The sequence below is a fragment of the Salminus brasiliensis genome, chromosome 17 (assembly GCF_030463535.1).
Source record: "Salminus brasiliensis chromosome 17, fSalBra1.hap2, whole genome shotgun sequence".
Classification (NCBI taxonomy): domain Eukaryota; kingdom Metazoa; phylum Chordata; class Actinopteri; order Characiformes; family Bryconidae; genus Salminus; species Salminus brasiliensis.
In genome coordinates this window covers 8,408,443-8,423,733 of record NC_132894.1, presented here as the reverse complement: position 1 = coordinate 8,423,733, position 15,291 = coordinate 8,408,443, and the positions used below count along the sequence as shown (strand labels likewise).

General features: G+C 41.8%; 1 protein-coding gene across 2 annotated transcripts; it reads left to right on the top strand.

Annotated features, from left to right (window-relative positions):
* The first annotated feature begins 2,983 nt into the window (after window positions 1-2,983).
* mier2 (mesoderm induction early response 1, family member 2) lies at window positions 2,984-14,959 on the top strand. Of its 2 annotated transcripts, XM_072660242.1 has the most exons (12): window positions 2,984-3,148; window positions 5,671-5,796; window positions 6,580-6,694; window positions 7,058-7,149; window positions 8,287-8,356; window positions 8,486-8,637; window positions 9,367-9,448; window positions 10,738-10,832; window positions 10,967-11,097; window positions 12,119-12,219; window positions 12,535-12,660; window positions 13,136-13,209. In XM_072660242.1, the coding sequence occupies exons 1-11, from the start codon at window positions 2,984-2,986 to the stop codon at window positions 12,615-12,617; spliced, it is 1,212 nt and encodes a 403-aa protein (XP_072516343.1). In that variant the 3' UTR covers window positions 12,618-12,660; window positions 13,136-13,209. The 2 variants fall into 2 exon arrangements, with proteins under 2 accessions (XP_072516343.1, XP_072516342.1); XM_072660241.1 differs by lacking the exon at window positions 12,535-12,660 and having other exon boundaries at window positions 13,136-14,959.
* Window positions 14,960-15,291: the final 332 nt, after the last annotated feature.

The window sequence follows — 15,291 nt, the reverse complement described above, 5'->3', positions numbered from 1 at the left end:
CTCCTGAGTAAGTTAGAGTAGACAATTATCCAACTGGTCCTCAATCTCTAGAGATAACTAGAGATTATCCCAAATTGGACAAAAACTTCAGCTTTTTCTTCCAAGCGTGAGAAAAGAAACCTAAAAAGAGCCCCAACAGCAGCGGCATCAGCTCTCTAGCTTTACCAGTGAGTGTCAAAGTTGGTCCTTGACTGTTTCTCAGTGTCTTGACATGTTCTGCGGACTAGACCTTAATGTTCCTAGAATTCAGCTATGTAGTGTGGTTTGTGCCCACAAGGGCTAAAGTTTGACTGAAGTGTCAATTAAGGCACTAAGGCACAACTTATAGAGATTTCCAGGTGGTCTTGAAAAGGAGGCTAGATAGGCCACCACTAGTGGTACTGTTTAGTGCTGTTGCATTTAAGGTAACCCTGCCTGCAACAATGTGGTGTACAAGCCTAATACTATTCAAAACCAACCAAAGTCATTTATTTATAAGAAAACAATGGTTCTTGGTATTTTTGTTGCAACCTCAATCTCAGTTTTGTCCACCAGCCAGCTAAACATCTAATTTAACTCAAATATGGGCCCATCAGTCAGCCTTTCCAGCTTTAGCTAGAGCGTGACATCTCCCAAGAGAACAATTTTACTGGTTGCCTTGTTTTCCACGCAGTGTACTAAACCCTGATATTCACACGGTGCAACATTTACTTTTTGTTGTTTCTGATGAACAAAGCAATTCCATTTGATAATACATCATTTTGTCATAAATCAGGGTTCCCTATAAACATGATTGTCATATGGTTGCATTAGACTGGACGAGTCCTCTGAAAAATCTGAAAACCTGTTCTCCTGAGTAACATCATGTTCTTGTTAAAGCTGGAAAGGCTTTATCTACGGGCATTTGAGTTACAGGAGACATTAAGCTCGCTGGTCCTCATTTAGACATTTAGTTCACTGAAGCTGGTCCTTTTCTACTGGTCTTTCTGTTTTTGTGCTGCTTAGTTTATAACTTTTGTAAAGGGAACTCTGTTAAGATGTGGTGTACAAGCTTAATACTATTCAAATCCAACCAAAGTGCTTTATTTATTAGAAGAAAAAAAACACTTTTGTCTACCTGCCAGCTAAACATCTAATTTAACTCAAATGTAGGCCTATCATTTAGCCTTTTAGCTTTAGCTAGAGTGTGACATCTTCCAAGACAACTGCTTTACTGATTCTTATTTTCCATGCAACCTTCTTCAAAGCTGGACAGGCTTTATTTAGGGATATGTTTGAGTTCAAATAGACATTAAGCTTGCTGGTTTTTACTTCTCACAGCGAGAGCAATTAGGGATGGATGTCTCTTCTCCAACTTGGACAAAAGCTCCAGCTTTCGCACCTAACATAAAAAGAACCCAAACAGCAGCTCTCCAGCTTTACCAGTCAGTGTTGAACCTGGTTCTTGGTTGTTGTTTTTTTAGTGTCTTGGCGTGTTCTGCAAGCTAGATTTCTCTGTATAAGGGCTTCACCTAAACACCAAAACAACCACACCGAGACTCTGTAGATGAGGTGGTCTCAGTCTGATCCTAAGTGAATTCTGGAGTATTTTCTTTGTGGTGAGAATGTGACTTTGATCGGATCCAACTGTCAGGTGTGCTTTGCAAGTTGAGCTAAACGGCTCCTGTAACCAAGTGTTAACCTGGTATACTGCCCAGATAATTACTACAGCTATGAGCTAATGCTGTGTCTGCCGTTGCCCTGTGTTAAACTGTACAAAAATCTGCTGTAGCCCAGAACACAGTACTTTCTTCCTGTATTTACTTTTTTGCTGCTTCTCAGACAGGTCTGACCAATCAGTAGAGAGAACATTCTCATGTTTGTTGTGATGTATTTCGGTGAGCTTGGATTTTTTTTTTATCCCTGTGTGAAAACAAACTAAGGGGAAACGCTCATAACCAAGGTTACGAACCTGTTAACTGATTTGGACCACAGCGAACCGACTATAGGTGTCTGTAAAATATTTTCTGCACTCCCAGACCTCTTTTACAAACAGTTCTTTATGAAACCAAAAGTAGGTCTTGTATGGCATCGCTCAAAGAACCTTTTGTAGCATGTTTTATTGTCAACAGTGTATTTTCACCTGCAGTGCTCCTGACACTTTGAGAGTGAAGACCAACACACGCCTCCTCCTTCTCCAGCCAGCGTCTCTTTTTTTTTTTTTGCCACCAATGCAACGTCACTGGGCAATCAACATGCTCTGAAAAAAAGAGCGGTGTACTCTGTTCTGTTGCGTCGGCCAGCGGCAGCCGACATTGCATTGGAGTAATGTAGGGAGAAAGTGCCATCTACCCACCCAGGAGAGCGAGCAAGGCCCAGGCTGCTGATAGCCTGCAGCATGACCAGGATTCTGTCTGGCAATCCTCTGGTCATAGTGGCAGTGCCTGAGTCTGATGGACCACTCTGGGTCCCCTGAGTGTATTTAAAGAGGAAAAAAGTCAGATTGCTATCGGTTTCAGATGATACTCAAATTTCAGTATTGATGTCCGTATCGGAAATATAAAACGCTATTGCATCGACTCTAAAGATCAAACATTTGATGCTGCAGCAACTTGGGCATGTATGGCTCAGTATAATGTACAAGTCTTAACAGTCAGGTTTCCTTTTAAAGGTGATTTTATATGGTTGCACTGGACAATCAGACACTAATGTTTGTGGACACCCCTTCTAATGAATGCATTCACCTACTTTAAGTTGCACCCATAGCTGACACAGATGTGCAAATGCGCACACACACACAGGTTGTCTAGTCCCTGTAGAGAAGTATTGCCAATAGAATAGGACTAAGCAGATAAACATGAACCCATTGACACCGTGCCTAACAGCAGGTGTGGCTAGAGGGCCATACAGACCCCACCCCCCAGTTGTGTGGCCTGGTTGGAATGCTTGGTGAAAACGGAGGGATCAGTTATCTCCCTTTATTAAACTTTGTCGTGTTGTTCTCTGCTGTCTTCCAGCTGTGCGGATGGGCTCCACAGATCGACGCCAAGGCCTAGCACGCGTTCTTTGCGTAGGCTATGCTGCGCCTCTGGAACGGTCTCCTCAACCATCCACACACTTGGAGGAGCAGCAGCAGATCCTGGGGGCCTGGGAGGCACAGCCAGAGAAGATGGCTACACGACACCATTCAGTGAGTGAAGCTGCTCAGTCTTCCACACCTGTGCTTTTGTTTTTTTAGGGCACAGCCCCCCCCCCTCTTTTATTTAGGGTATTGGCAAAGGAAGTGGTTGGAGACATGCTATACCCTACAGAGATAAAAGAGGTACAGTAGTGATATTGTACTTAAGTATGAATAAATTGTCAGTCTTGGTTAAAAAACAAGTTTGGAAGCAATAAAAATACTTAGAAACATTAGCAGACAAAAGTACTTTATTGATCCTGAAGGCAATTGCAGCATTACAGTAGCAATGTAAATAGACACATTAGGCAAAGTAAAAAGTCAGTAGTGAGCATAATGCTTTAAGATAAATGTACTGAAACTAATTTCTCCACAATAATAAAAATAAACCTGCAAATATTTGCTGTCCTAAAATGAAACACATTTATTTGAGAGGAAATGTTTAGCGTCTCCACATTCCATCTAAAAAAATATGAACACATTTGTGTTTTGTTTTTGTTTTTTTTGTTTTGTTTTGTTTTTTCTTCTATTGTTTAGCTCATTTTGGAAAGGGCCCATTTGGAAGGTCAATTGCTCAGTTCCTGTTCATGTGAACTCCCCCTATCACTAGCCATGCCCCCAACACTAGGAGGGTGAAGACTAGCACATGTCTCCTCCCACACATGTGAAGCCAGCCACTGCCTCTTTTCAAACTGCTGCTGTTGCAGCATTAATAGTTAGCCAGGGCGCTTGGAAGAAAGCACAGCTCCCCAGCTCCGATACGACAGCTAACAGGGGCCTGTGCTGACCAACATCGTACTAGCATTGATGTGGAGAGGAAGTGCCTCTCTGACTCCAGCTCATTCTCATTATTTATGGTGTTCTGTAGATTTTCTATAGATGTTCAAACTGTTAAAACTATTGTTTGGAAATCAGTTAATTCTCAGCACGGCAATTTGTTTTAGGTTTAGGGTTAACTTTGTGGTTAGATTTAGAGAGTCTGTCCCATTTCATTTAGACTTTCATTTGTTTGGATCTAATTGATATTTTGGTGAATGTTCAACTTCCACAGATATAGCGGCATTCCAAATCCCAACTCTTAAAGGGAAGGTCACAATACACACAATAATCTCTTAAAATACTATTGACTTTCACAGTAGGTTATGAATACCAAAATATGCCATTACAGTTACATTTATGGCTTTTGAATGTTTTAGAGGTCTAATGAACCTGCACTTGATTTACACTGATTAGCCGTAACATTTAGTGCCAAACATTGAGTAGGTCTCTCTTGTGCTGCCACAAAAGATGTAACCATCCCATCCCATTCATGGACTCCACAAACCTCTGAAGGCATTCTGTGGTATCTGGCACAAAGATTTAGATTCTTCAAGTCCTGTAATTTATGGGTCACATAAATGAGCCTTAGGTGCCCATGACCCTGTCAGCGGTGGTTATTGTGTGTGTTTTTTTTGTTTTTGTTTTTCCTCCAGTAGATCAGCCTGATGTTTTGGAGATGTTCTGATCCAGTTGTCAAGCCATCACAGTTTTCACCTGATTTTAGCACATCACCTTCAAGTGGACTGTTCACTTGCTGCCTAACATCTCACACCCCTTGACAAATGCTGCTGTAGAGGCAGATTACTTTACCTGTCAATGATACTAATGTTATGGCTCATTGGTGTAAAGGTTCTTTAACCTCACACGTTTCTATTACAAACATGGTTCTTTATGGAACCCAAAGTGGTTTGACTGTGGCATTGCTCAAAGAACCATTATTTTTTAAGAGTTTTTTTTTTTTATATTCAAACTGATTCATATTCAGACTGACTTTATGCCATGTTCATGCAAAACAAAACTAACACCTAATTTAACCATAAATAAATTATTGAGATAATGCTTTTGTTTTGTTCTTAAAATTTAATAAATAAGACTGTTAACACACTGTTCAGAACCCTACTCCTATTCCCTTTTTAAAGAGTAAATGTTATAAATAATAGTGATGTCCCGATCAGGTCACCTTCTGAGAACGTCCACGCTGCTGCCAGTGTGGCAGTAATGTGTGTTAATGGCGTCTTGAGGCCACTAGATGGTGCTCGGGATTAAAGCAAAGACTCCGAACTGGATTGGGAGTAAAATAGATACTAAAATCTTCTCATGTACATTTTGACATCCTTAACTCACCTTTCAGCTGAAAGTAAAGGACTTTAGCTTATCTAACTCCTAGATCCCCCCACAGAAAACCCTCTGGAACTTGCTTCAGTGGTCTGTTTTGAGAAAATAACATCAGGCCATTTATATACACTTCACATGGAGTACCAAATATTGGTATGTGTGAAGAGCACAACTACAGGCTTAATGTCTATAACCACATTGGTTGCTTCACAATTTCCATAGCCTTGGATTAGTGTGAAGAGGATAAGGCCAAAAAATGTCATGCTATCAAACTGTGTTTGTTTGCAGGACGAAAGGGGTTGCTACATTCTAGACATCAGACTGGTGGCACTTGTCTTTCTGTCTCTGAGTTCTAACGAACATGAACCTTCTTTTTCTAGGGTGGTGAAATGCCTCTAGAGGAGCTGCTGGCCCTGTACGGTTATGACATGTCCCACCCAGTCCTGCAGCAGCACCGACAGCCCAACGAGACAGCAGCCACGCTGCCAGAAACTGCAATTGACAAGGTCAGAACTACCAAACCCATGAACTAGAGAGGGCACAATGCTACAACAGCTCTGATGCTCTTATCCAGGGCACTGTACATTTTAATCATATTACACAGGTAGGAGGATGTAGCATTAGGGGTCCTGCACAAGGACTCTTATTGGTGTAGTGTGCCGTGCTGGAGTGTGGCCAGAGGATTGAACCCTGGTCTGCCACAGAAAAGGTGGTCTTGTTACCCACTGCTCTGCACCAAGTGCTGAAATTTGCGAGGTACATCTTTAGACGTACTGAAATTGAATCTTGTAAATAAAACACCATTGATTCCTGTGGGTGCAACCTTAGAAATGGTTCATCCTTTAATCTAGGAGTCTGATTTGCTGTGTACTGCAGGCCTAGGTGATGTGTGCTGCAGTGTTAAAGTATCCACATTCCACTGCATTTGTACTTCTACAGAAGTAAACACTGTATTTCTCTGTATTGCTGTTAATTGCAGTCCCATGTTCTACATTTCATTATTGCACCAGTGTCAGTGAAAGCAGATATATGCATTTAAAAATACCAGATATTGGCATCTTTCCACAGTCCTCATGTCGTTGCATCCCTAGCACTTGAACTAGAGCGTTATTTGCACCCTGGTTTAGGAGTGAGACACTAGACACTCTCTCCTGGTGTGCTTCTTAAAACAAACCCAGTGTCTTTATGCAAACAAAGCCCTCTTTGTGTTGTTTAGAAAATGGCAGAAGAAATAGCAAGGCTGTTTGTCTGTTCAATGATTGGTTAACAAGCTCCCTTTCCTTCACCAGATCGCCAAGGATTTGTTCTCAGGAGGGCAGAACGAGGACTCTCGGCCATCTGCTGAGGACCTCAAAACCTCTGTCACGTCCCATTCTTCTGATCTCTTGCGATGCCACTTAATAGGTAAACTTCATTTACACAGTCCAACTAAAGCTGATTGAAGGGAGTGAGAATGATGATCTTATTGATTCGCACACAATATTGAAAATTATGTCTTGGTTCTCACAAAAAGATCAATAAGATCTGAAGGGGTTAGGACATTATAATTAAGCTGAAGACCCGTTCTTTAAATGTCTATTTTGATCTCTTAACTATAGTGTGTGCATGGCCGTTGCATTCGGGGGGAGTGGCTCATGACTGTCTTGAAGTTCTCATGCAAGGCCTGCTGCATATTTTGAAAAACAAAACTTGTTGTTTCTAAAAAAAAAAACACCAGAGTAATTACATTATATCTGGGTGTCCTATCATGTTCTAACTGTTGCTCAGGTCCAGCCCTTACGAATGATGACAAAGACACAACAGTCAGCTCCTCAGATGAAGACTCTGACAGTAATGTCCCTCCCAATGACGGACGCAAGGTAGAGCACTTCCATACATACTTCCATCTAATAACATGAATGGTGTTAGAAATGGAAAATGCTCTGTTTTTAATAAAAAGGTACATAAACAATTTGTAATTCTACAGTTACAGACTCCAGTACATCTGTTTCTCTGCATACTGTGTCCGCTCCTTTCACCCTGTTCTTCAATGGTCAGAAGCCCACAGGACCAGAACAAGACAAAACACCCATATTCACCATTATTGTTAGAAACAGATGGGATTTGGCCACACATCCATGCAGTGAACACACACACATACATGCTAGTGATCAAACACACACAGTGACAGTGAGCACACATGCCCGGAGTGATGAGCAGTCAACGCTGCGGCACCCAGAGAGCAGAGAGGGTGAGGGGCCTTGCTCAAGGGCCCAACAGTGGCAGCTTGCAGAGCATGGTTATCGGACCCACGACCCTGTCATCAGTAGATAAGTGCTTTAACCACTGAGCCATCACTGCCTCACCACCACAGAGCAGGTTGGTGGGTCATTCTCAACACTGCAGTGACTCCACTGACATGGTGGCTGCATGTTAGTGGCAGTGTGTTGCACTGGTATAAGTGGATCAGACATAGCAGTGCTGCTGGAGTTAGAATAGTCCACCAACTAGAAATATTCAGCCAGCAGTGGATATTTCCCTGTGGGCGGTGTCCTGAAAGACTAGAAGATGACCAACAAAACCAACAACAATGTAGAACAGTTAGGTAGGAGTGTCTATTAAAGTGGACATTGAGTAGACACAGAAAAACTGCGTGATCCACTCTTTCCAGTGCTGACAATGACCCAATGCCCAAATAATACCTGCTCTGTGGTGGTCCTGTAGGGTCCTGACCATTACAATCTGAAAGGAGGCTAACGACAAGAGAAAAAAGATAGACTACGGTCTGTAATTAAAGAACTATGAAGTGCTCCTATGTGATGGAGTTCATTCCAAACCAGGGGTGGTTATAATTGTTTTCACCCAAAACCTTGTATCTTTAAAAATACAATTGAACCTACTAAAACTGCTGTCTGACAATGTACAGCCAATTTCTAAATAAAGTGAAGATAAATGCTAATTTCATAGATGAATTAAGAGAACGCTCTGTAACAATTTTTTTTCTCTCAAATAATCAGGACATCATGGTAGGTCCTCAGTACCAAGCCATCATTCCCACTCTCGGCTCCTACACATGCTATGAGAAAGGTAAGGCTTCATTTGCAGTCGGCTCAATTAAATGAAATTTCCATTTTGACTTTCTCATGTTATTCCATACTGTTCTAGCTAAAGTTAGACTAAAAGTATTTAGGATAATGTATCCTTTTAACTTTGCAGCCTATGAGAGCGAGGACCAGTTGTTATGGACACCTGGGGTGATACCTTCCACAGAAGTGGAGGAGTTCTTACTGCATGTCCAAAGGCGAGCAGGACAGGATGGGACTGTGGACACATTGACGTCAGCAGATCTAGTTAAAGATAATGAGCAGGTTGGGCTAAATCATTGAAATAGCTGTGATTTAATTTCGGTGGAGGTCGTTGTGTAAGATGATGTAATATTGATGGGTCTTCATTGGATCTCACAATAACGTGCTATTAAACAGTAAGAAGCCTAAACAAAACTACTGCAGACAACTCAGTAAACTGCTATAAACATTTAAGGCTTCTTTATACCTTGCATTAGCATGCATTTTGGATTGTAAGCAAAAAATAAATAGAACAGGCAGCGAGTCATCTGCATCATTGAACAACTGTCCTCTCACCTGCTAAGCATCTCTTGGCATTTCCGCTTACACTGCAAAACACATTCCAGAGGCCAGGATCCACCTCTGATGTGATGTAGTTTGAGTGATCTGATCATAAATTGATTTAAATGTGTTCTGCATGTTTTGGTTTAGGAACCACAGCAACTCAACCATTGGCAGGCCATATAAAGTGAAGGGGTTCTGCAGTGATGGGGTTCTACTGACCCCATCACTGCAGAGTTCCAAACCTGCTGTTAGACCTGCAAATGGAGGGCAACTTCATATTTGCCTGTGGGATTAGAATGGGAAAGCTCCATAAAATGTCTAATGTGAAGGTGTCTCAATACTTTTGTCCGTGTAATGTACATACTACAAAAGAACAGCACCATGAACTGATATGGACAGACTCTTCTGCTAACCCTTGTCCCTTATCTGTTCAGTGATTAATATTTCCCACTGTTCATTCTTTTGAAGGCACTGTATGAACTGGTGAAGTGTAACTTCAATGCAGAGGAGGCTCTCAGGAGACTGCGATTCAATGTGAAGGTTTTTAGTGGTAAGTGGCCATATGTGTTTTAAGATCTGACTCTATTCAGCTGTATCCTCATTTTCACATCGTACTCGGCTGTGAAGCTGTTTATGGAGGATTTTGACCGCTTCAATTCTTGTAAGCCCAAAATTGTCTGACCCTTATTTAACCAACCCATTAAAAACCTATTTTCAGTGGTGGCCTGGCAGTATGCCCGATGCAGAGTTCCCAACTGTCCTGGAAAATTTTGGAAAACCTGGAATTTAATTTAATTAATTAATTAATTTATATATTTACTTTCAAGCCAAGGAAATTCTGGGATAATTCTAAAATTGCTGGAAATATTTGTGACATCCTGGAAAAATTGAGCTATTGAGACACTGAGACAATGCAGATTTTAGCCACTGATTTCCTATTTGTTGAAGTTTGTAATACTGTCATGTGGACAGATTGCAACACTAGCATCATGTCTTACACACATGTGCTTCACACATTGGACAGCTTTCTCTTTTAATGGTCAAAAATTGTCAAAAACCGATCTGCACCAAGAGCCCTTCGAGCTTCAAGTACGACTCTGCTTGACCCGCTATCCCTCAAAATCCATGGAAGACAAGCGTCCAGGCTTTTTTCTGTCATGGCACCAAATTGGTGGAACGAGCTTCCCCTGGGCTCGCTATCTTTAAACGCAGACTGAAGACCCACCTCTTCTGAGAATACTTGGGCGAATAGCAGAGTGGTCATCTTATTGACTTGTGTTTAGTAGTGTCTAAACTTAGAGGAATTATTTGTCTATTCAAGTAGCTGAGGTTTTTCTTGGGTAAATAGCAAAGCACTTTTGTAAGTCACTCTGGAGAGCATCTGCTAAATGCCTTAAATGTAAATGTTTTATCATTAATTGTTTTAACTATGTAGGACCTTGTTTATCAGTCCTTTTTTTGCTAGCAAGTGTCAGTTAAATTGAGTCAAGCTGCATGTCATTTGCTCCCAATTTGGGGACAGTTGTTCATATTTGTACTGTTTTACAGAGGGATTTGCATCTTGCATGCATGTTATGTATGTGAAAACCAATATATACAACAAGGCTCCATTTATTATATGTTGTCAGTTATAGAAGTCATGAAAAAAAGTCCTAGGAAAAGTCTTGTGAAATGATTTCCTAGAAAGAGTGGGAACCCTGCTGTTGACTTCACTTTGATTCCAACTAAGAGACCTCAATTTGCAGAATTGCTTGCAAAATCTGTGACTCAAAGGCAGATGTTTGGCTTGTGATGAGTTTCCTTAAGCTGGAACGCAGTTAATTCCACTTAATTCCTCAGAGGAACTTTGTGCTTGGAGTGAAGAGGAATGTCGAAACTTTGAGCATGGATATCGTGTCCATGGGAAGAACTTTCACCTCATACAAGCCAACAAGGTGGGTGGTCATACCTAGCAGCACACATGATAGTTTCTAATCACTAAAGACCTCTCGAAACCTCTAGAACTTACTCTACACAGGTTATTCATCCAGTTCAGCAACGGTCTTTCTCACTCATCTCCCTCTCTCAGGTCCGTACACGCTCTGTGGGAGAGTGTGTGGAGTACTACTACATGTGGAAGAAGTCAGAGAGGCATGAGTACTTCACCCAGCAGTCCACCAAGCTGGGACGCAGAAAGTACCCTCTCCAGTCAGGAAACATGTGAGTTAAACACAAGCTATGTCCCAGATGGCACCCTGAGCCCTGCAGTAGTCTTCCAAAACCACACACAGATGATGTCAACATGTGGACATGGAGGACAACGGTTCCAAATTCTAAAGAGTGTGCTGTACCTACACAGATGACGCTACTGCACATTCTTATTTGCTTTTCTACAGTGGCTAACTTTAGATTACAGCATAATGTGTCTCAATGGCCAGGATTTTTGGGAAGAGGCCGCTGTTCAGTCCACATCGATGCAGACCTTGTCGATGGCCGCAATGATGCCAAAAAGGGGACACTCAAGAACACCCCTTTTAAATAACAGAATACACCTGTGGGGGACACCTATATCTGCACAGTTGAGGGTTGCAGGGATAAAAGTGTGTATTAAGCCCTGTACCATAAATCTTACTGCAGAGCTATTGAGACAAATTGTTAGTTGGTTGATTGGTTGGTTTCTGTAAACCTAATTTGCATTGTTGGTGCTAGTTATTTATTCCCTAATATTTTCATCCTGTCGGAGTATTCTGTATTCCTTTCTGTACTGTTTGTGGGCAGTCTTATGCAGATAGACCTGTAGAAGTGCCTTGTTGCTTCATCTTGATAATCAGAGTAATTAAATTAAGCTAATTAAGTAATTAAAGGTACCATAAAGCCAGAAACTGGCAGAAACCAGAGTCTGTGCTGATACATCCCATCTCTTGAACCCTCAGTGTATAAATCAGTTATGCATGCTTATGCAGGAACTCTATTTTGATTACTATTTGGTATCCGTTTGGTTTAGCATATCTTTTACCCACAGGGTTCTAATTTAAGGTACTATACTGTCATAATTAAGCAGTTTCATAGCCCTTAATGTAGTTATGAAAGTGAAGGGGTGTGGGCTAACATGCATTTATTGTTTATTTTTCTGGTGGATGATTAGTGTTCATTTTAAGTGCTTGCTGAAGAGAGGACCGTTCAATTACTGTGTGATTTACTGACCAGCTTTTGTGTGTGTGTGTGTATGCTTGTGTTTTAGAGAGGATGGAGAGGCAGATGGAGAGCATAGTGAAGTGGATAGTTCAAGTCTGAAAATCCGTCCTCCCTCACCCCCTCCAGTCCTGCAGGTGGAGCAGCCAGGTACCCACACACAGCTTTCCCACATCTCTTAACAAGTCTGCCTGAAAACACCATTCCACACTTTATTCTTGTTCATTTTGCACCCTCCTTCTGGTCTTCTATACCCATTCCTCACCTCAGTGTATTGTTTATTCTGTGAAATTCCACATTAACGATTGAGTTGCACTGTAGTTATGATTTGCTCCATCCGTTTCTTCATCAGCCTGTTTTTGCCCATTGTGTTTGTGTGTTTTTTTTGTTTGTTTGTTTGTTTGTTTGTTTGTTTTTTTTTTTTGGTTCTTATTTTGTGTTCACCCACATTGGGGGGGGGTCCAGAAGAGACAAGCCTGAGGTTCACTGCACAGGTGCAGGGTCGACCGAGAAGGAAACGCACGCCCCGCTTTCTCCTAAAGCCCTGAGCTCACTGCACACTGACCACACAGTACCGTTCAGGGCACCCAGGTAAAAAATTAAAAGGAACTGACAGATGAAAACTGAGCCTGGGCTAACAGAAAGCCATCTTGTAAGATAGGATATTCTAATACAATATTCAGCTTGGGTAGATATAATATATGTCCAAATTTATGGACACCCCTTCTAACGAAGGCATTTAGCTCTGTTAAGTTGCACTCCTTGCTGGCACAGATTTGCAAATGTGCACACAGCTTGTCAAGTCCCTGTGTACACTGATGTAAACATTAAGCTATTGGCTATTGGCTCTGTGCAACTGTGTTCTCCTGAATGATGTTGTTCCATCCAATACTTTTGGGGAGTTAAGACATCAACACCTCATATATATATATATATATATATATATATATATATATATATATATATATATATATATATATATATATATATTAGTTTTATGTAATATTTATGTTATTTACATTTTTTTTGTTACATTTTTTTGCTTGTTTGTTTTTTTATCTCTCAGGTGCTGAGTTGGAAATCAGGGCTGTGGAGCTGTGCGCAGGTGCTCACTCCAGCCTGCAGAGGGAGCCGCTGTACGGCTCTTTTTCGCCTCTCCTGCCATTACAGGAGCTGCAGGGATCCGTTGTGGACTGTCTCGGCCCAGACAGCTTGGCAGCCTCTCCCTCCAGTCAGCTTTATACCTCCCCTCATCCCCAACAGCAGGAACCAGACCTTCTGGGCTCTGGACTCTACCAACCTCAGCTGGGTTCTTTAGTTGAAGACCGTGTATCTTCTGGCTCTCCGTGCAGAGTATCCAGGAGACTTCAGACAGACTTCTCTTTACCTTCTACCCCTGTCTCGCCCTCTGCGTTCGCCCCTTCGGTCGCAGTCCCTGACTTTGGGGCTGTGGGGGGATTCCTGTGCTCTTCTTCTGCTCTATGCCCTCCGTCCCTCCAGCCACATTCACTTATGCAGTAAAGACAGGTAGAGGATTTGTTCTGGGAAACATTCCAAGCCTAAGCTGAAGATCTCCTCACCAGTGTCTGGGACTTTTTTTTTTTTTTGCCAAAGCATGGCATCACTGGAAGCCTTCAGTTGTGCCAGGTGTGAACAATAAATGCAGTGTTCTGGAACGAAGATGCGCTTGTGAAGTTCTGCCGTTGTTGCTGTCTTCCCTTCAGTATCCTGTTGGTCAGGTCTCTCTGCTTTTAAGCAGGCAGCCTCATTTTAGCTCCATCTCAGAAACTTTTAACTTCACCTGCAAGACTGCTTGAATAGATCCCTGTAACTTACTAAGTTCCCCCGGTTTACCGTTGAATCAAACAGTCTGAATCCTGTTTGCAGAATCATTGAATCTTTGAGATCTATACCATTGTGCTGGCAGGAGCTTACCTCCTGCTTTACACCCCATTCAAACTTGCTAACTCTGTTATAATGACTGTGAAACCAATGGGTGGGAGTCTCACTAATTAGAGGTGTTGTTTAATCCAGCAATCAGTCCACACAGTCTGTAGTGTATACCCAGTCAATGCCATCTCCCCACAATCTGGCACATATACACCAATCAGCCATAAGATTAGCATCACCTACTTGATATTGAGTAGATCCACCTTGTGCTGGCACAACAGATCTGACTGAAGGTGTCCCGTGGTATCTGGCACCAAGACATTAGCAGAAGATCCTTTAAGGACTGTAAGTTGTGAGGTGGGACTTTAGCTGCTTCCCCCTGTCGTTGGTTCACTGGTTGTCCTTTTTTGGACCTGTTTTGGTTGGTACTGACCGCTGCATACCAGCAAAAAACATAAGACCTGCCTGAGGTTTTGAAGATGTTTGAAGACCTTCCTATGGTTTGTAACAACATTAGCTTCGTAACACCAATGCAAAAATCAAGGAAGCTGTGTGTTGACCTCAAACAAGCTCTTGGCTGATAGACTACATCGGGAGTTGGCAGAAAACTGTACATCTGATTCTTTAAGGCATTCTTTAAAGCTTTCCTTTAATGTGAGATTAGCATGATTGCTTAGAACACAGCAGGGACCCTATAACTGAGAGATTACTTGTTGTGCATGTTTGCTCATTTGTGTGTGTCTAGGAGTTACATGTCATTGCTTTAAGATGGAGGGAAATGTCTATGCTTGCAGTCTGTCAGCCATAAATGTCTGACTTTCTTACTACTTTCTTACTACTACTGAAGTCAGCTTGCTCAACCTGTTGGAGGTTTACCTGGAGCATGAGGAATTCTCAGATGGAATCCTCAGTTGCTTGTTATGTGATACCAAATAATGTTTTTTTTGATGTGGTTTTAATTTTGAATTTAGAAGTTATAAATTAAGTTATTATTTTTACCCCCCCCCCCCCCCCATTAGTTGTTGTGCCTTCAGAGAGTCACAATAGTTATTTACAATTCCTGTAATAGGTCTGAGTTTTAATGCTGGCTGATTTGCCTTGGTTTTGGTTTCACTCTTAAGCTCGTGGAAACACATGTGCCACAACTTGTGTGGGTGCTTGGAGCTGAAACTCACTCTCTGAATGAGGATGTGTGACCCTCACCATGTACTAAATTTCTTTCTGACGGTAGTCTGCAGAGTGCAGTCGAGAATCATTTTAAAGTGTTAAATGTAGAGACCAAATGACCAACAGACTGATGGAAAAATGGCAACATTGCAGCTTGTGACTTTA

What these genes read in the sequence shown, in the direction of transcription:
- mier2 (XM_072660241.1), top strand. Translation starts at nt 2,984, where the DNA reads ATGGGCTCCACAGATCGACGCCAAGGCCTAGCACGCGTTCTTTGCGTA. An exon ending in CTCCCAATGACGGACGCAAG is followed by an intron (nt 7,150 to 8,286) that starts GTAGAGCACTTC and finishes TCAAATAATCAG; the next exon opens with GACATCATGGTAGGTCCTCA. An exon ending in TAGTTAAAGATAATGAGCAG is followed by an intron (nt 8,638 to 9,366) that starts GTTGGGCTAAAT and finishes ATTCTTTTGAAG; the next exon opens with GCACTGTATGAACTGGTGAA.